This window comes from Erpetoichthys calabaricus, chromosome 5 (assembly GCF_900747795.2).
Source record: "Erpetoichthys calabaricus chromosome 5, fErpCal1.3, whole genome shotgun sequence".
Taxonomy (NCBI): domain Eukaryota; kingdom Metazoa; phylum Chordata; class Cladistia; order Polypteriformes; family Polypteridae; genus Erpetoichthys; species Erpetoichthys calabaricus.
Genome location: NC_041398.2, coordinates 32,140,460 through 32,162,124, shown reverse-complemented (window position 1 = coordinate 32,162,124; position 21,665 = coordinate 32,140,460). Strand labels below are relative to the sequence as shown.

Below are 21,665 nucleotides of genomic sequence, written 5' to 3'. Positions count from 1 at the left end.
ACATGCAGGTTAGGTGCATTGGCGATTAGTGTGTGCTTGGTGTGTGGGTGTGTGTGCCCTGCGGTGGGCTGGCGCCCTGCCCGGGATTTGTTTCCTTCCTTGTGCCCTGTGTTGGCTGGGATTGGCTCCATCAGACCCCCATGACCCTGTAGTTAGGATATAGCGGGTTGGATAATAATAATAATGGATGGAAGATTCTTGACTGTAAGGATGAGCTATTGACAAGTTTAGAAAAATAAGGTGCCAACTACAATAAGGGTTTAATCATACTATTGTCTTCTGTATTCAACCTCACAATCTTAGACTTTACCAGTTCGGTATATTTAGCTAACTGATAGGTTTCTCAGTCTCTATTAATGTTCTTTAATTTTAATGTCACCCTAAACATAAATAATTTTCTGCAGATACACTGGGGCTGTTTAGTGTCACCAGTTTTCCTAAAAATGTGACTTCGGATAGTGGCAGACTGAGCAGGAGACATGCAAAGTTCACACACAGGCTGCCACAGCCAGGCATTGAGTTGCACTCCAGGCTCTATGGAGAGACATTACGATGTGCCGTCATATCAATGAATAGAACTGCTTCTGCTCTGTTTCTTTCATATTTCTTATCCCGCATGCTATTTTGGAATTTTTAGCATAGGAACCATGGACAACACTTCACTACAGCTTAATAAGATCAACACTGAAGCAGAGACTAAAGAGAACAAGAGAAGCCAGTGGGCGAAGAAGGCCGAATACTTTTTGGCTGTTGCTGGAAACATTGTGGGCCTGGGAAACGTCTGGAGGTTTCCTTATCTGTGCTACAAGAATGGAGGAGGTGAGGGAAAAGTGTTCAAACAAGAAAGTAAAGATCTTTCCATACCTAAAAATGTCTAACGTGTAAGATAAGAAGGTCATCTTGGGATTTATAAACATTGACTTGGCCTGTGGGGTCTTCAAATGTTCAGTATAATTATGGAAACCTAGGCCATCACAAAGCAAAGGTGTCATATATTTGGATTATATTAACAGGGTAGATTTTCACTTACATGATGAATTCTTTTTCATTACTATTTTGAAACAGTCCACAAAACTAACTTTCAGCCGGGTTTTCATGTTCACTTCAAATCTATAAAGCTTGCAACACAGATTCATAACAGCTAGAATTTGAAGGTCCAGAGGATATGTAGGGACATTTCAGTACTTACTGTAAGCCTGTGCCCCATAATAAACACAATTTACACGAAGGGGCATGAGGAGTCCAGTAGGCTCCTTACTTACAAGAAGAGGTCAAGACTCCCAAAATACCATTTACATCTTACTGTAGTGCATCAACAAACAAAGGTCACCTAAATTTGCTTTGTTTACTGAACATGAACATCAGTAAAAAGATAAATTTATCCTTTACTGATGAACAAAATGCTCTCTAACAATCTAACTACTGTCAGGTCCATAAGTATTTGTACAGCGACACAATTTTCATAATTTCAGCTCTGTATGCCACCACAATGGATTTGAAATAAAGCAATCATGATGTGATTGACGTGTAGACTTTCAGCTTTAATTTAAGTGGTTTACCAAAAATATCATATGTTCCGTTTAGGAATGAGAGCCATTTTTGTTATTATTGAACGATTTTATTTAACTTGACTCTGTCTGGGTCAAATCTTGCAACTGATTTTAAACTCACTTCTGGCAAAGTGAATTTCTTAAAATTTTGCATACGTGTTCAGTATTGATGATAACAGAATAATCTGTCAAAACTGGTGCAATTAAGTAACAAATTTCACCATAATCAGTGGTTAAGCAATTCCAATTAAGGCACATACAGCAATGATGGAGAGAATATAGTGTGATATAGGAGCATACAAGTGAGAGACGCATCGGATTGCCCCTACTTGCCTCTTCCAGTGAGTGGAGGGTGTAAATATGTGTGCCGACTTTACTTGTTTACTCTTGCAAAGGAGTGGCCTTGACGATCAGGGTGAGGAAGTATTGGTGTAAGCTTGCCGTTCTGTCGACAATATTTCTTTCTCGCAGCGACCGAGTTCTAATCCCATAACAACATGAACAGCAAAAATAGAGACCAAAATATAATTGTTTTTAGTATTCAAATAATTCTGTAAAGAAGATATATTATGTAATACTTTTAAAGAAGCTTCCAATTCATGAAAAATGATTAAAGAAAAATAATTTGCAAAATCTCTCCATTATAAAAAAATATCTTGGAAGGTTGGAAGGAGATGAGACGTGATTTTCTCAGAGAGACACTTTCACGTCCCACGAGAAGAGTCTTTGTGCCAAGAGATTTAAGCGGGCCTGGGGCCTGAAATAAAACAAAGAGTAGATGACAAAGTAGAACGTTATAAAGAATTGAAAAATGTTGGCGCGGTACACATGCAGAGCAGGTTAGAGATAACGGAAGCACGGAAATTCAAACGTACGTTTGAAAGAGACAGTACTGCTGTGATAAATTATGTCATTGAAGGTCGCGCGTGGTGCAGCAAACCTCTTGCGTGAGATATGAACAAGCACTGCGCCACCGTGTTCCCATGTTTAATAACATACTTTCATTTCTATCATCATGAAAACGATATCACGTATACATCTCAGTATTTTAATTATTCAGAGAGCTGTAATATCACAAATGTAATGGATAATGTGTCCTGTCGGAGAAAGAGAAATCCCGTTTAAGAAGCAGTTAGTGATTCACACACAGAGCACAAAGAAGATCAAATACAGAACAAAGCATTTAACGTCCTACTTTAGTTACAATGGGATTTGAGAAACTAGTAAATTAAACGATTTAAGATGAAGTTTATGATGTTCTACTTTATTGGCAAAATAAACTACGTCATTAAAGTGGAAATTTCGAGATTAAAGTTGACATTTCGTGCTTTTTTCCCCACTGTGTGCCTATTTTTTTGTCTGTACCCTAATAAGCTTTCATATGACACTCAGACAGTGGGCTACGACTTGCCTTTTCGCGGCGACTTTGGCATGTGATTTCTGTTTTATTTCGGGCACTGTGCTTTTTTATGAACTTGAGGTTTCAAGTTTCCCCGACACTCTGTCACTCGATCAACTTCCTTTTGTTGATTATACCACTGTTTAAACCAACAAATAGTAGGGTTTTCCTTTGCCTCCACTTGGTATTCGCTGAAATTCTTATATTTTCCCCCGTGCTTTTCCCATTGTCTTTTCTCAGAAGGCTATTTATATTGATTTGCATATTCAAGGAGGCGTAATTCTGGGAGGAGTTGGGACAGGACAGAAGGCACGTGCACGTGCGTTACTTTTCACGCTGATCAGGATTTATGTAGTGGAAGAACGTGAAAGTTTGCGTACGTACAGATTCCTGCATCTGGATTTTTCTGTGCGTACACACATTCCCACTTTTGTGCTTACGCCATGTTATAGTGTGAGTTCTACGCACAGCGTTATACATGAGGCCCCAGGAGTGGTCAAATCAACCATTTGGTACATTCTTTAAAAGAAGGAACACACTGGTGAACTCAGCAACACCAGAAGGTCTGGAAAACTACAGAAGACAACAGTGCTGGATGATTGCAGAATTCTGAACTTCTAAACATTTAGCCAAACCAACAGCACTCTCCAGGGGGTGGACCTATCATCGCCAAAGTCTACAATCAAAAGAAGACTTCAAGAAAGTAAAGACAGAGGGTTTACCACAAGGTGCAAATCCCTGGTAATCCTCAAGCATTGGAAGAAGAGATTAGACTTTGCCAGAAAACTTTTTTTTAAAAGCTTGTCCTGTTTTGGAACAATTTTCTTTAGTCAAAGGAAACTAAGATCAGTATATATGAGAATGATGGCTAGTGAAGACTATGGAGAAGAAAAGAAGTAGCTCATAATCTGATGAATACCTCATGCTCTGTGAAACATGTGGAGGCAGCTTTATGGCCTGATCTTGCATGACTGTGAATGGAAGTCAGTCACTGATGTTTACTGATGATATGACTGCTGACAGAAGTAGCAGGATGAATTCTGAAGTGTATAGAGCTATACTATCAGCTCAGATTCAGACAAATACTGCAGAAATGATAGGACGACGCTTCACAGTACAGATGGTGTGGCACGTGGCTGGGGGTGGTACTCACCTGGGACACCCAAGAGGACCGGAGGAGGGCTCATGCCTCCTCCAGACCACGAGGCGGTGTCCGCCCTGGTTGTGTTGGGGACCACGGGCACAGGGCTGTGAAGCCCAACCCTGTAGGGTCCTGTGGTCACCGCCAGGGGGCACCCCAATGCCTGGAGAGCCCTGGACCTCAGCACTTCCGCCACACCAGGAAGTGCTGGGGGGAAGAGGAGCAGGGACACCCGGAGTGCTTTCGGGGATACAGCTGGCACTTCCGCCACACTGGGGCGTATCGGTGGAAGATTGCCGGAGCACACCTGGAGCACATCCGGGGGACAATAAAAGGGGCCGCCTCCCTTCATTCAGGACTGTAGTCAGGTGGAAGAGGACGAGGTCTGGGAGAGGAAAGAGGTGGCCTGAAGAGAGGAATGGCAGAGTGTGGTTTTGGCCTGGACTTGTGGGATGATTGGTGCTGCGGCACTGGGTTTGTACACTTTTTATACTGTGTAAATAAAAGTGTGTTGGGAGTTAAAACGGTGTCCATCTGTCTGTGTCCGGGCTGCTTCCCACAATGGACAATGAGCCAAAGCATACTGTGACAGCAAACCAAGTGCTTTTCAAAGCAAAGAAGTGGAAGATTCTTCAAAGGCCAAGTCAATCAATTAACCTCAACCCAAGTGGACTTGCATTTCACTTGCTGAAGACAAAACTGATGGCAGAAAGTCCAACAAACAGGCAGCAACTGAAGACAGCTGCAGTAAAGGCCTGGCAAAGCATCTCTTGAGTGGAAACCCAGCACTTGGAGGTGGCCTTGGGTTAAGACTTCAGGCAGTCATTGACTGTTTAGGATTTTCAACCAAATATTGAAAATGATCCTGACATTTATGATTATGTTAGTTTCTCCAAAGGCTTTTGAGCCATTGAAAATAGGAAGACCATGTATAAAAATGGCTGTCATTCCTAAATGGCTCCTACAATATTTTTGGTAAACCTCTTAAATTAAAGCTGAAAGTCTACACTTCAATCACATCTTGATTGCTTTATTTCAAGTGGTTGCAAACAGACCTGAAATTATGAAAATTGTGTCGCTGTACAAATACTTATAGACCTGACAGTAGATAGATTGTTAGATAGATTTTGTTCATCAGAAAGGGAGAAATTTATCTTTTTACTGAAGCGCAGTAAACAAAGCAATTTACATGACCTTCGTCTGATGAGGCATTGCAGTAAGGGGTAAATGGTATTTTGGCAGTCTTGACTACACTACACGCACAACGTACACAAAGTTCTCCGCTCATGCCTCATATAGTTTATGCCAACATTTTGTCATTTACTACTAAAATATGAAAAACGTTTCTGTTTTAACAATGTGTTTACACAGATTATTGTAGAAACGACACACACATGAAATGCATGTGTTCCAAATAACGATCTATTATTTCCACTCCAAAACTCCAGCACTTCACTCCCAGATAATCAATCAAGGCATGAGCTGTGAACGTTCTGTGGCGGTGGGTGGATGGAATAGCAGGCTGCTTGCTGCTTGTCTTTATCGGCACATTTACAGGACAAAAGATGCTGATGGAGAGGTGCAATGGGATTTAAGGTGGGCCGGATCTACGAGTTTTTTTCGTAAGCTCTGGTAATTCTTGTGTTAAGAATCTCTAGTGAAGCAGGAGTACATTGTGGTAGCCAGAATGTCCCTCCCATATGACACTGGGCCTTATTTATGTTACCCCATATGATAAATCTGGGTTTTGGATGTTTAAGATTCAGACTTTTATTTTCTTTTTTAGACTTTTGTTCTCTTTTTGTTTATAACTTTTAACATTCTGACAGTGATCTCAGTGGGGCACCATTTTGGATAGACATTTGCTGACACCCCCAATGTCCATAAGGTTTTGTATCTGTCTGCACACCTTTGTGTCTCGGTGTCAGATGGACTCCATGATTAACGATTTGAAGACTTCAGTTGCAGTAAACAAAGCATATGGTCAGCTCTCTGACAGTGTCCATGATGACAGAATGAATTTGTTAACTGAGTGGACATTAAGGCTTGCATCCTAAATTTTCTTTTGTCCTACATGCAGGGGTCTTCTTAGTTCCCTATTTGTTTTTCATGATCACCTGTGGTGTTCCCCTTTTCCTCATGGAAACAGCATTGGGACAGTACACCCGTAAATCTGGAATAATCTCCTGGAGGAACATCTGCCCGCTCTTTAAAGGTGAGATGCTAAAGGTGCTTGTTTATCATTTTTAAGGAGTTTAAAGAAGGGTACTGTGTGCATCAGTATTTGAAAATTAAGATAAATGCAATTTTTTTTTCTTTTGCATTTGTTTAATTTAACAGTATCAGCACCTGTTGCCCTCAATGACACTGAAACCACAAAAGGGTTTTTACCTAAAAACAGCAATGAAGGTTTGTAAATATAGCCAAACACAAAGCACCTGGTAACCCTTTATGATAACTTTCATTAAAATACAGTACATTATATAATGTTTAAAAGATGATTATCCATTCAAATATTTAAATGTCATTAAATGGTAATTCATATACTGGCAACATTTTATAATAATTTTCATTAGTAAGTCATTACATGCCATATGTTTCATGCCAGAAAAGAGCACCACAGATGCAATATTTGCTCTGATGATGTTGATGGAGAAGTTAAGAGAAGGCCAGAAGGAGTTTTATCATGTCTTTGTGGACCTGGAGAAAGCATATGACAGGGTGCCTCAAGAGGAGCTGTGGTATTGTATGAGGAAGACGGGAGTGGCAGAGAAGTACGTAAGAGTTGTACAGGATATGTACGAGAGAAGTGTGACCATGGTGAGGTCTGCGGTGGGAGCAACAGATGCATTCAAGGTGGAGGTGGGATTACATCAGGGATCGGCTCTGAACCCTTTCTTATTTGCAATGACGATGGACAGGTTGACAGATGAGATTAGACAGGAATCCCCGTGGACTATGATGTTTGCTGATGACATTGTGATCTGTAGAGATAGTAGGGAGCAGGTTGAGGAGACTCTGGAGAGGTGGAGATATGCTCTGGAGAGGAGAGGAATGAAGATCAGTAGGACTAAGGCAGAATACATGTGTGTAAATGAGGGGGAGGTCAGTGGAATGGTGAAGATTCAGGGAGTAGAGTTGGCGAAGGTGGATGAGTTTAAATACTTGGAAACAACAGTACAGAGAAATGGGGATTGTGGAAGAGAGGTGAAAAAGAGAGTGCAGGCAGGGTGGAATGGGTGGAGAAGAGTGTCAGGAGTGATTTGTGACAGACGGGTATCAGCAAGAGTGAAAGGGAAGGTCTACAGGACGGAAGTGAGACCAGCTATGTTATATGGAAAGCAGAAAGCAGGAGACAGAGCTGGAGGTAGCAGAGTTAAAGATGTTAAAATTTGCACTGGGCTTGATGAGGATGGAAAGAATTAGAAATGAGTACATTAGCGGGTCAGCTCAAGTTGGACGGTTGGGAGACAAAGTCAGAGAGGCGAGATTGTGTTGGTTTGAATGGGGCAGAGGAGAGATGCTAGGTATTTTTGGAAAGGCTTTTAAGGATAGAGCTGCGAGGAAAAGGTTAATGGATGTGGTGAGAGAGGACAGGTGGGTGTTGGGTGTGAGAGAGCAAGATGTGGAGGACAGGAAGAGATGGAAAAAGATGATCAGCTGTGGCAACCCCTTAATGGGAGCAGTCAAAAAAAGAAGAATTAGGTCATTACAAACAATATATTCTATAGTGCTTAAAAATATTATTCATGCACGTTCAAATAGTTATAAAAGTCATTAAATGATTAAAACTCCATGCATCAGATCTTGTGTTTCTCAAAATTTACAAATTAATTTATCATTCATTACTATTTGGTCAGACATCATTCTTGTTGGGAAATCACTCATTAATATCAAGCCAGTTAGTGGCAAACGTAATTAAAGGCCCAGTACCTGTTTGATTTACCACACACTGTAGCAATTTGTTGTTTAGGGTGTTACAGTCTATAAAACAAGACTTGTAATGTTGAAAGAAATTATGGAGGCTATTACACCATACTTTCATGTATCTATTATTGATAGATTTTTTATAATATCTGCCCCAATACCTCTTTGATGATGACACACAAAGATGAGTGTTACAGTCCACAGTATCACATGGGTGCCACCATCTACCGTCAAATACCAAAAAAACATTGTAGAACCTGAAAAAACCACAGGCAGAAACCTAATTAATGATGTTCTCAGACCTGACACAGTATGATGAGGCTGGTTTGGACATGAAGGTTAGGTTGTGAGGGAGAGAGTTTAAGGACTGTGACTTGTAATATTGGGAGTATGATGGGAAAATCTGATGAAATAAGATGTAAAGTTTTATAATGCTTAGTAGGAATAGTGGAAAATACACATTCTTCTGGCAGGAAAGCAGTGATGGCAATTCTGGGGACACAGAAATGGGAAGAAAAAGTGGTGGAAGAAAAGAAGATAAATGAGCAGGTTGCAGAGGCTCAGATGATTGCTGGCAAATGACAGATGAAATAGCCTTGGAATATGTGCCATATGGTTTGAAGAAGTGATGAAGAAAATAGTGAGTTTTCAGCCAAGTTGACAGGGTGTCTCAGGGTAAAGTGGTGACTTGAATGGACATGTTGATTATTATAAGGGAGCCCATTGGGGCTTTAGCTTCACAACCAGGAATGCTGAGGTTCAGAGAACTCTTGAGTTTGGTATTGTGCTGGAAATGACTGTGTGCAACACCATGTTTAAGAAGAAGGAAAATAAGCAGGGGCATTTTCATTTGATCATGTAAAGATCATTTGTTTGTGAAGAGAGTTGATCAAAGGATAGCAAAAATGTGGAAAATAAGAGGGAATAAGTTCTGAGGTTGAAAGTTGAAGGAAGAGGGCATGAGAGGTAAATCTGACATAACATGGGTGGCAATGAGGTTTCAGAAGCATTGGGTGTAAATTGTGTGGTGATGATGAATGTCTGGTTGAAAACTATAGAAGAAGGCAACAATTGGACAAAAATACCACCAAGACAAAAAGAAACATGATGGTGAAATAATGAGGTGGAGATGAGGATCTTGAGAGAGAGAAGATGCTAGAAGTAGCCACAAAAAAGAAGGTGACAGGAAAATCTATAAGGAAGTAAAGTTAAATGCTAGAAAAGAAGTTGAGTTCGAGAAACTAAACGACGGGAGTTTGTAAGTGAGCTGCAGATGGCAGAAGAAAGACAGGATGTAATAGGTGTGCATTGCTTCTAAAATACTAAGGAAAAAATCGTAATTGATAGTAACAGGATTAAGGATATCTTGGAAGAAGTACACAGAGAATTTGCTGAATTAAGATTACAAATGGGATATGTTTTATGTGAGCAAATTGCATTGAGCTGTAAGATCGCAGGACACAAATGAGCTGGTATTAGAAATGTTGACGGCAGGGGTTGTGCTCAGTCCAGTAAAGAGAAATAAGTGGAACACATTAGAGTGTGGGCCATCTGGAGTGATCAAGCATTTGGAGCAGGTAATGAAGTGCTGGAGAAAACAGTCAGTGATCAGGGGAAAGATAGCAAAGTGCAGTTTCTTTTCATGCCTGGGACGGAAACAACAAATGTGATCTTTGTTGTCAGGAAAATGTTGGAAAAGCAACAGGCAAAGGGGAAGAAACTGCATTATGCTTTTGTAGGTTTGGAGAAGGAGTGTGACAGTATGATATGAGGTAATGAAGTGAGCATTGAGAACACTAGGTGTGGACAACTGGTTAGTGTTTGTAGTGATGTCAGGCTAGGAGGAAACATAAACTGTGGTCAGGACAGCAGATGGGTGTAGTGAATGTTCTGTAGTGTTCTGAGTCCGTTGATTCCCCTGAAAGTAATGGAGGTGGTGACCAGAGAAGCTTGTAAAGGATTGCCCTGGGAGCTCTGTTACACAGATGCTTTCATACTTACGGAAAAAAGTGAAGCAAAAATGATGAAAAGGATACAAAAGTTATAAGCTAGTTTGGAAGACGTTAAGATATTGCAAATGCAAAAAAGACAGAGGTGATGATGTGAGGGGGAGTAGGCATGTATGGCCATGCTGGGGTTTTGGTAAAGATGGTGGAAGAAAGTTGATCTAATGTATGGTTTGCCAGAAGTGGTTGTATAATAAATGTGGCGCTATAAAGGGTGGTTTGTGACCCTTATTTGCAGAAGTGTATGTCAGAGGGGCGCAGAATGGTGACGTATGCATGAAAATGTAGAAATTAGCAGGGGAGTTGTTTTGGAAAAAGTACTCAAATTCTGTTACTTAGGTCACATGTTGAGTGCAGATTGAGTTGAGGGAGAGAGGGGCTGGAGCAGAACATGAAGCAAAGCTTGAAAGAGCAGAGATGAAAATGATCAGGAGTTAGGAGCAGCTGATTACTGATTAAAGAGAAAGTCTTAGTGTTGTGAAATATTTGGACCCGGACATAAACAGGCAGACAAAGAATGTCCTTAACACACACGTTTTATTATGTAACACACAATAACACCCCAAACAGTGCACCAATCACCATCAATCAGTCCTTCAGACTTCTTTCCTTTGTCTGTCTGTCTGTCTGTCGCCTCCACTCCTCCCTTCCAAACTCTGTCCACTTCCACCCGACTCTGGCTCCTTGAGTGGTGGCTGCAGGCTCCACTTAAATCCCACCCGGAAGTGCTTCAAGTGGTAATTAGCCTAATTAGGCTGCACTTCCGGGTGTGACTGCATCACAGCCCAGATGGGCTCGTTAAGTCGTTCAGCTCCTCCTCTGGTAGCACTTCTGGGTGTGGCGGAAGTGCTGCGAACCACAGTTCCGGAACTGCCCAGGCATCCCCTGGTGGTGGCCACGTTGCTCCACAGGGTTGAGCTCCCCAGGTCCATGGCCCCAACACAATCCAGGGTGGCTGCTCTCTTCCATTCCAGGGAAAACACTGCCCTTCTCCCGCTCCTTCCCTTCTCACAGCGTCACGGTGGGGCAAGGTCCCTGGACATCTGTCACAATGTAAAGGATATACAGTAACTGATGAGACCAAGGTTGAGCCCAAAGAAGACATGGAAGGAGGTCTTGTCAGATGATGTATAAAGTAGGACCATGAAGATTGGAGGAAAAAGATATGGGGGCAACCCGAAAAAACACGTGAAATGGCTGCTAAACTGGTGATGATGTTGATCTCTTTGTATTACGTAATCTAAAAACGTAGACTATGCATGAAATGAACCAGATAAAAAAATGTGCTTTTTTTTTCTAGAGTATTCCTTTAATGTGAAAATATTTAGTGAAAGAGGTAGCACGGTGACCCCACTGCTTCACAGCTGTATAGATTTGAATCTCTTGTCTGTTGGTTTTATCTTGGTACGCTAGTGTCCATTCATCTTCAAAAATGTACCTGTCACAGTACTGTTGACCCTAAACTGGCTTTGTATGGACCTACAATGGTGTACCACCCTGTCTTCTTCTTGAATTTGCTGCTTGTCTAGGCTCTGATTCTCATGTTTAGCAAAACTAAACACTAAAGGAAATGAATGAATGAATAGTTTTGAAGAGTTACCACAGATTCAACTTAATTCATTTGACTAATTCAATATACAGTATATTTCTGTATAATAGTGAGGAGTGTTAAAAAAAACCTTTCACAACACGGAAACAGTTCAGCTGAAAAATAATGGCTATGCTCTGTAGAAGATAATTTTAGAAAAAAAAAAACAAACTGATATATAGAGTAGTTATTATTAATTGGGTATTGTTATTAGTTATACATAACAACAACAACAATAACAGTGATACTTCTACTACTACTACTACTAATAATAATAATAATAGAAGAACAAAAATGAAAGCCAAACATCAAGCACTAGAAAAATTAAAGAGAATATGGGAAGAAAAATCTTTACATGGAGATTACCTGAAACAAATAAATGACAAAGATGTGGACCAAGCCCAAACAAACAGCCGGCCTAAAGTCAGAAACTGAAGGGCTCATCATTGCTGCTCAAGACTAATGCGTCAAAACCAATTATTACCAAAACAAGATCTTGAAAGGCGGCACTAATGCGATGTATAGGATACGCAACAAACAAGAAGAGGCAAAAGACCATCTAGTCTCTGGCAGCTCAGAAGTAGCCAAAACGGAATACGTACAAAGACATAAGAAAACAGCAGCATACCTCCATTGGGCAATATGCAAACACAATATAACATCCAAGTCAAAGGCAAAATGTTACGAGCACAAGCCGTCAATGGTAACTGAAAATGATCAGGAGACTATATTATGGGATATGAGTGGGAAGTCAAGCAAAATTAAACTTTGTATTGGCTAACTAAAAAGATTACAATATGCAAGCTTTTGAGGCAACTCAGACCCCTTCTTCAGGTAAGACCTAAAACAGAAACTGGAGTTCCCTGTGCTTATATGGACACCAGGACAAATACGGCATTGGAAAACCTTTAAGTGAGACATCTTAAATGTAAAAAATTAATAGACCTCTTCAGGCTAAGATTCATTTAGCAAGAGAGGAGAACAATGTATACTCAAGATCTTTTGATAAGATAATTGTCCAGCAATATCTTTTGAAGTTTTTCAATACAATGTGCATCTGTAGTCAGGTTGTGGGTCAGTCCGAGAGATGCAAACAATCCTCATATCTAGTTATGAAACTCTTGTCTCTATTTAACCCATGTTGTTATGGGATATTACAATGCAAAATGAATAAAGAAATCAAGACTAAAAGACCCAATATAGTAGTGAAGAATAAGAAGGAGAGATCTTGTCTGCTCATTGACATGTTTGTCCCCACTTAAAGAAATATCCCTCTAAAAACTACAGAATTTCTCTCCAAATATAAAAATCTAAAAGTAGAAATTGAGAAAATGTGAGGTATGAAAACAGCAATAATACCAGAGGTAATAGATGCTTTCAGACTAGTCAAGAAAGAGATGGAAAACTACACAAACAAAAACCCTGGTAATATTAAGATACAACAGGTCAACAAGATCGTCCTCCTTGGTACTGCTCATATAGTGAGGAGGACTTTATCCATCAGGTGAACTATTACACCCACATGGTAGCCCCATTAGTGAATAGAGCAGGATTTTAAGGAAAGATATTAATAATAATATACCTACAGCTTTCAGTTTTCCTTTTCTACCTGGCCTGACCACCTGCCCATAGAATATGTTATAAAATCTGACACTGACTTTTAGCATCTTTAAGCATTACTTACACCTTGGTGGTATAAGTCAATGAAGAACCTTGGCCTCCCTTGTCATAGATGCCCATTAATGTCTGTCCCCTACTTTCCTCTTCCAGTCCGGATACCCGTGTTCTTCCAAATCCTTTAGAACTTCATCCCTCCATGTCTTCCTTGGTTGGCCTTTGCCTCTTCCTCCATCTGGAACTCCTACGTAATTGTTCTTGACACTTCTCTTCTCTTTTGTCCTTTCATGCCCTATTCATCTTATTCTTGCTGATTTAATTTCAGCCACTAAATCAGGTTTGCCATATAATAATCTCCACTCTTGCTTTGTTCTGACACTCCAACTTCCATCTCCAAACACTGTTCTGAAAATCCTCTTCATAATATTTCTTTCAAATGCTTCCAGCTTCCTTTCTAGCTCCTTGGTCCATATAAAATCACTGGTGTTATTACTGTTTTATATATCTTAATCTGTGTCATCCTGTTTGCCATCACTGACTTTAAAATATTCTGGAGCGCAAAGTAACACCTATTTGCAACTGCAAGTCTTTCCCTTATTTCAGCATTTATACTTCCTTTTCTGTCAACTACTAAACCTGAATATTTAAATGTATCACCTTGTTCAAAGTTTTGACTATCTATTATATAGTATTAACTTCCAGTCCACCTCTTTAGCGATGGCATGTACTTGGTTTTCTGGTCTTTCATTTTAAAACCTACTTCTTCTTCTTACACCTTCTCTCAGAGTATTATAACAATGACCACATCATCTAAGTGTATATTTCTACAGCCCAGAACTTCCACATTGGAGCTCCAAGTAGGTGTAGTTGACTCCAATAGGCATCAACTGAACCCAGTTGCAGACCTCCAGAGTTCTACCTGGCTATGCTATGGTTAAGGTTAGGGTTGTGAGAGGGTTATCTGACTCAAATAAAGCCAAGGACTGTCAAGTAAGATAGCTCCACTTACTTGGAGGTGCTAGCTGAAGTATCCAGGCTGCAGAGATATGCACCTCTCTGTAATAATAGATGAAAGAGTGCGCCTTTGCTTTCTCTAACACACGTTTAAGGCATTGTTGAGAGTACACCTCCCTGACGAACTCCAGTGTAAGTTTTAAACCAACCTGATATACTTTCCTCGCACTTTTTTTTTTTTTTTGTTCTTTATTTCACCTTATACAATTTCTTGTATTAGGAATTTGGTAGTTTTCGCATACCCCTTGGGGTCAGAGTGCAGGGTCAGCCATTGTACAGCGCCCCTGGAGCAATTACAGGTTAAGGGCCTTGCTCAAGGGCCCAGCAGAGCAGTGGCCTTTTTGGCAGTGATGGGATACCAGCGCAGCTCCTTAGCCTCAGAGCCACCACTCCGCCCCACTTTAACATTATTTATATTTTTTGTCACTGTCATTTTTACCAGTCTGATAAGTTTTGATGGGCAACTGGATTCTAGTATAATTGGTAGTATTTTACTCCTTTTTACTTCGTCATATGCTTGTTGTAAATCTATGAATGACTCATGGGTTCTCACATTGTGTTCATTATATGTTTCTTAATGCAAAAAACAGGGTGTATAGGAGATCTATCCCTATCCCTATCCCTATCCTTCCTAAAACCACACTTGTAGTCACCTAGGCATTCATCCGTATGTGTCTGGAGTAGTCTTGCAAGCAGTTTTGTGAAAATTTTGTAGGGTACATTCAGCAATGATATTCATCTATAACTCAGGCCTGCAAAATTCAATGACCTGAAAATTGTCTTCAATGTTTCAACGGTTCCTTATGTTTTTTGGGGCACAGAATTCGAAAATATCCATTTTTTTCCTATCACGTAAGGTTTTTCCAAGAAACACAAGGAAAAAAATTTAGAAAAAAATGCTCCGATCATCGGTATTTACATGACTCATTCCTTTCAAATTTTATGGATAATCTCCATTGTAAATTATTTTCAAATCAAACAAAAACAGAACCAGTAAAAATTAAAAAATAGAATAAAACAGTATTAAAAAACGGGTTTTTACGCATGCATTCAATGGTGTTTTCACTCTCCTTCAAAACCTCTCTTGAGGCTTATCCTTTTAAATTTTTTTTCACTGTTTTTTTCCAGCAATAGTCAACAATCAGCAATTGCCAACCATCTTATCACCTTTTGTAATGGTCCAATCAATGCACTCTATCAGTTTCTTCCTTTCTCCATACTTCCACCAAAAAGTTCATGTAGATAAGCATTTGCTCTTCCCCACCACTTGCATTCAACAATTCTGCTCTGATTCCATCCTCTGCAGGAGACTTGTTATTATTTCCTTCTTCAACAGCTTGTTCAAACTCTTCTAAAGACATTTCTTCTACAAGTGGCTCAGGAACTGTCCTTTCCTCTCTTTCCCTTTCTAATTCATCTCGTTCACCTTCTCAGCTTAACTCTCCTTCAAGTTCTCCTTCTACCTGTTCAGCAACTCTATTTCACTGCTTGCTATATTTTCATCTTTATCTTTGCAGCATGTTGTTCATGGCTGATACTCTCTTTTCTCCGTTTTGATTAATGCATGCACATTCCTCACTTCCTTTCCTCATTCATCTCTTCCAATGAATGTAACTTTTCTTGATGTGTCGCTCTCTTTTTTAGCCTACATAGATGGTTTATCATTTTTCTTTTAGTCTGGTATTCTTCAGTACTTTGCCTTGTTATCTATTGATTCATTCTCCTTTTTGTTTCACTATGCCTCTGAACAGCTTTTTTTACATTCTTCAGTGTACCACTCTTTACATTGTTTGCTTGAATCCCACCTCTTCCTCCACTACCTTTCTGAAAACCATTTTAAATCCACTGACATTTTTCTTGAATAGTCCACTCTATTCCTTCTAGTTCTCTTACTCCTTTTTTATTTTTACTCTTTATTTTTTTATTTATTTTTTTAATGTTATTTATTGAATTTATTAAAAGGATATAACATTCCATACAATCAAGTCAAACTTAACAAAACTAAATTCAAATCAACTACGACCTATGCGAAAGAGAGGAAGGCCAACAGCCAGAGCAAAACTTTTAATAGTAGTAGAGAGAGAAAGGAGTCTTTTCCACAAATTTAAAAGCTTATTCTAAAATTTTATTGATTAGATCCTGCCAGATTTTAAAAAAGGTTTGCACAGATCCTCTAAGTGGGAATTAGATTTTTTCCAATGTCAAATAGTATATAACATCAGATACCTACTGACTTAACAGAGGAGAGTTAGGATTCTTCGAGTTGGGCAAGATAAGTCTGCGTGCCAATAGTGTAGTGAAGGCAATCACAGTTTGTTTGTCCTTCTCCACTTTAAGCCCACCTGGAAGTCCACCAAACATAGCTGTTAATGGGTTAGGAGGAACACCAAGGCTGTCTGAGAGGCATTTAAAGATTTTGGTCCAAAATGATGTTAATTTGGTGCAGGCCTAAAACATGTGGCCCAGTGAGGCTAGAGCTCGATTGCAACATTCGCAGGTTGGATCTTGCCCTGGAAACATTTTGGACAATTTCAAACAAGACAGATGTGCTTGATGAAAACATTTAAGTTGAATAATTGTATGTTTTGCACATATGGAGCTCAAGTTAATTCTGTGCATGGCTGCATTCCACTCCTTTTCTAAAATGTTGAGTAAGAGATCCTTTTCCCACTGTACTCTGGGAACTTTAAAAGGAAGGGACTTTAAAATGGTTTTATATATTATAGAAATACTGTCTTAGTCCCCAAGACTGATCAATATCTCTTCTGGAGTACAAATAGGTCAGGGGTGAGGAAAATTGGGCAGATTTCATTTAGCAAAGTTTCTAATTTGGACATAGTGGTAAAATTGTGTTGATGGGAGATTAAATTTGGAGTGTAATTGTTCAAAGGATGCAAAGACATCTCTCTATTATCAAAGAAAATCCTAAGACGAGACAAGACAACACTATTTCCAAGAGATTTTTTCAAGTTCTGTGAAACGAGACACAGTTCCTGCTCTCTCAGCTCTTAAAAATCTTTATGTTTTCCTCACTTTAAGATCCAAAATAAAGAAGACTTATTATAGTAGAGTCTCGCTTATCCAACATAAATGGGCCGGCAGAACGTCGGATAAGCGAAAATGTTGGATAATGGAAGGTGTTAAGAAAAAGCCTATTAAATGTCAAACTATGTTATAATTTTACACATTACGAGACTAATACAGTGGAACCTCAGTTCACGAACATCTCTGAACACGTACAAATCGAGTTATGACCAAAAAGTTCGCCAAACTTTTGCATCTGTGCACGACCACACACTCGGTATAGGAACAAGCCAGTTTTCTTTTCGGTTTGTGAGCGCCAATGATTTCTGCACATGTTCAGTCTTTCCCTGTGCATTCCCTGTGCAGCGTTAGAGAGAGAGTGCGAAAGAGAGACACAGACAGACACATGCACGCACAAGAGAGAGAGACACACACACACGCGAGAGAAAGAGAGACACACGCACACACACACACGAGAGAAAGAGAGATACATGCACGCACACACACACGCACGCGCGAGAGAAAGAGAGACGCACGCACGCACGCACGCACGCACGCACTCAAGAGAGACACACGCACACACATGCGCAAGAGAGACGTACGCACGCACGCACACACACGCGCGAGAGAGACGCACGCACGCACGCACACACACACACACGCACGCACGCCTGCGCGAGAGAGAGATACACGCGCACACACACATGCGCACGAGAGAGACACGCACGCCAGAGAGGGCCAGCCACATAATCCACTGTAATCATGTTTTACAACAAAACAACAGAAAAATTTAACTGAAAAAATGAACTTAGCAACAAAAAATAGACTACACTCACGCTCGCAACTTGTAGTTCTTGTTGCCGATTGATGCGGTTTTTTTTTGTTTTTTTTTTTGCGGTGGGACATCGGATAATACAGAATGTTGGATAAGGGAAGGTTGGATAAGCGAGACTGTACTGTATGTCCAAATCTGATTGAAGAATTTCATCCCAAAGGGTAATCAACCGAAGAAATTAGTACACGGGCATTCTTAGCACTGAGAAAGAATGAAGTCAAATGAATTAACGCGAAAATTGTCGATCGGTTACACAGCAAAATGGTTAAATGCGTATCAATAGACAATGCTGAAACTGTTGGTGATGATTGTGCGGAAGATGAAAACAACAACTTACAATATCCGAAGAATATCTACATTCGTTAACAATATCCAGTCTTCCGCCACCAATCTGTTTAAATTGTTCATCCACATCCCCATACGCGAGCAGCACTACACTACTTTTAAAGGCCTGCTTAATATTAACACTCGTTCATTTTGTTTTTCTCATTTCATGTCTCTGCCTTAGTTTGGCTACCACCATGTTACGATCACTGCCGCACTCTACCCTGGTGTATGTACTTCCAAAAATGCCCATTGTGGGGATGGGTGCGCATTGTCAAATGCCCCAGCTAGATCCAAAAGGGCTTCAGGAGTTGCCTGTAACACAAAGGGCAATCCAAAGCAAACAAGTCACAATATAGAATCCGAAAGTTAGGTCAAAAAACAGTCTGGAAAATCACAAAGCACATTGAATTCATTCCCATATTTTCTTGAATCTTTGTGCTCCTCTTGTCCAAATCCTGTTACTGTCGGAAGGAATCCTACTCTGTTGGCCCTTGAGCAAGGCCTTTAACCTGAAAAGGTCTCCAGGGGACCCTGTGTTCTTACCCCCAAAGGTCATGCAGAAAGACAATTTCCCTTCATGAATTAAAAGTGTACTAGATATTCAAAACAAGCTATCAAGGAACTGTGGGAAACCCTCTAGATTTATAAGACAGAGGTTATTTCCTGGTGGTGATTTGTCACAAAACACATGGAACATACTGCCATTTAAAGACACAGTGCATAATTAGCCAAATAACAGCACAAATATACATATAAGACATAATTATTCATAATTTACAAAAACAACAATAAAACACATATATACACCTAAATATACAACAATATTCTGCATGCTGACTGTGTCTTCCAACAATCGGATAATACTCTTCTTCATTCCCTACTTTAGCATTTAGATCTGCAATTTTCATCCTTTTATTATGGTTTGTGTTGGTTGTCATATAATCTCTCTGATCTTTCATAAAACATTTCCTTCTTCCTCCACTTCCTCTGTTAGTTCATGCACACATATATAATTGAACTTCTCTCTTATTCTTAGTGAGCATGTCCTTTCATCCTCCAGTTCAAACCCTGTCTCTCTATTTCTCACCACCTAACCCAGTTCCCAGAACATGACATCCTTCATTGTAATATATTATAATGTCTTTAATATTCATGATGTCTTTGCCAATCCAACATATTGCTTGAATTGCTTCTGTGTTCACTTTTTAACTCTTCTAAGAGTTGTTTCTTGAGATTCCTCCCATTCCATGTCGCTATCTGTAAATCAAAATCCATTTTACCTTGCTTAGGTTTAACCACGTTTTCCACTCGGCTATCATCTCAGGGCTTTTGATAGTTTAAGTGTTTGATGGTGTAGGGGTATTGAGCAATCCCTAACCTGGTGGGCCTGATACTTTCATTTCAGGGTGTTTTGCCTTCACCATGGCAATTGAGGTTACTCATCCTTTCAAAGTAGGCCTCCTCACTTGGCTTATGTATGATACCATGGACCACTTTCATATCAAGCAGCACACCCTGCTGTCGATGTGTGCCATCTTGCCAAGCCATATCCCAGCTAACTGCTAGGTTGCCTTTCCTCATCTGTTCACCAACCCATACTGCCAAAGGAGTTAGCTACCACAACTTTGTCATGGATTGCACAGCTTAAACGTATTCATCTTCCATCCATCCATCAATACTGATGCTCTGTATAAGAGAGGACAGAGCCGACTATACTTCCTTAGAAGGCTGGCTTCCTTCAACATCTGCAATAAGATGCTGCAGATGTTCTACCATACCATACCATATTTATTTGTTGAGCGCTTAAAAACACAGCATTACAACCAACCAAAGCGCTGTACAGTTAAAACAAACAGGACTAAAAACAAAATATTAAAAACAAACATTAGGAGAGAAGTTGAACTAAGAAACTAAAAACAGGTCAGAGGACCCAATAAAATAGAGAAAATAGCGAAAAACAAGTAGAAAATGAAACAAGTTAAGAATTAAAAGCCAATGTGAAGAAGTGCGTTTTTAAGCGTAATTTGAATGTGGCAACTGAAGTGGCTTGCCTAACCATTAAGGGTAGGGAGTTCCAAAGCCTGGGTGCACCGACGGAGAAAGTCCTTTCACCACGAGCTTTGAAACGTGCCTTGGGAACGGTTAGAAGCAGCTGATCTGCGGATCTAAGAACGCGAGGGGGATTGTATCGATGGAGCAAAACACTCAAATAGGCGGGGGCTAGACCATTTAATGCCTTATAAGTTAGGAGGAGTATCTTAAAATCGATTCTGAATCTAACCGGCAGCCAATGTAAGGTTTTTAAAATTGGAGTAATATGTTGGCCTCTGCCACTCCCTGTTAGAAGCCTTGCAGCCGCATTTTGAACCAGTTGTAGTCTAGAAAGAGTGGCTTTGCTGGTACCATAAAGGCAGGAATTAGAGTAATCAAGCCGGGACGTAATAAAATGCATGGATTACTGATTCCAGGAGATGGTTAGACAGAATAGGCTTGAGTTTGGCGATACGCCTGAGCTGGAAAAAACAGGATTTTACGGTGCTGTTGACTTGAGCATCCATTTTCAGGAACGAATCCATTTTGATTCCGAGATTAAAGACAGACGAAGTTACTGGAGTGGGAAGAGAGACGGTTGTGGCGAGTGCCCTCTTCTACGTGGTGGTGTGCTGGGGAGGCAGCATAAAGAAGAGAGATGCCTCACGCCTGGACAAACTGGTGAGGATGGCAGGCTCTATTGTAGGCACGGAGCTGGACAGTTTGACATCCGTGGCAGAGCGACGGGCGCTCAGCAGGCTCCTGTCAATCATGGAGAATCCACTGCATCCACTGAACAGTATCATCTCCAGACAGAGGAGCAGCTCCAGCGACAGACTGCTGTCAATGTCCTGCTCCACTGACAGACTGAGGAGATCATTCCACCCCCAAACTATGCGACTCTTCAATTCCACCCGGGGGGGGGGGGGGGGGGGGGTAAACGTTAACATTATTCAAAGTTATTGTCTGTCTGTATACCTGCATTGTTATCACTCAAATTTAATATTGTTCTTTATCAATATGCTGTTGCTGGAGTATGTGATTTTCCCCTTGGGATTAATAACGTATCTATCTATCTATCTATCTATCTATCTATCTATCTATCTATCTATCTATCTATCTATCTATCTATCTACTAGTAGGAGAGGTCGGAGTTGAGGTGGAGAGCCTGGGTGATTTTGACATGCACATATTCTATAGACAAAA

The 21,665-nt window shown here is 40.3% G+C and overlaps 1 protein-coding gene across 1 annotated transcript in view; it reads left to right on the top strand.

Annotated features, from left to right (window-relative positions):
* The first annotated feature begins 647 nt into the window (after positions 1-647).
* LOC114644670 (sodium- and chloride-dependent GABA transporter 2-like) overlaps positions 648-21,665 on the top strand; it is a 44,470-nt gene continuing 23,452 nt past the window's right edge. Inside the window, exons 1-2 of the mRNA XM_051928520.1 lie at positions 648-819; positions 6,171-6,305. Of these exons, the coding sequence (XP_051784480.1) occupies positions 648-819; positions 6,171-6,305 (307 nt within the window). The remainder of the gene's footprint in view (positions 820-6,170; positions 6,306-21,665) is intronic.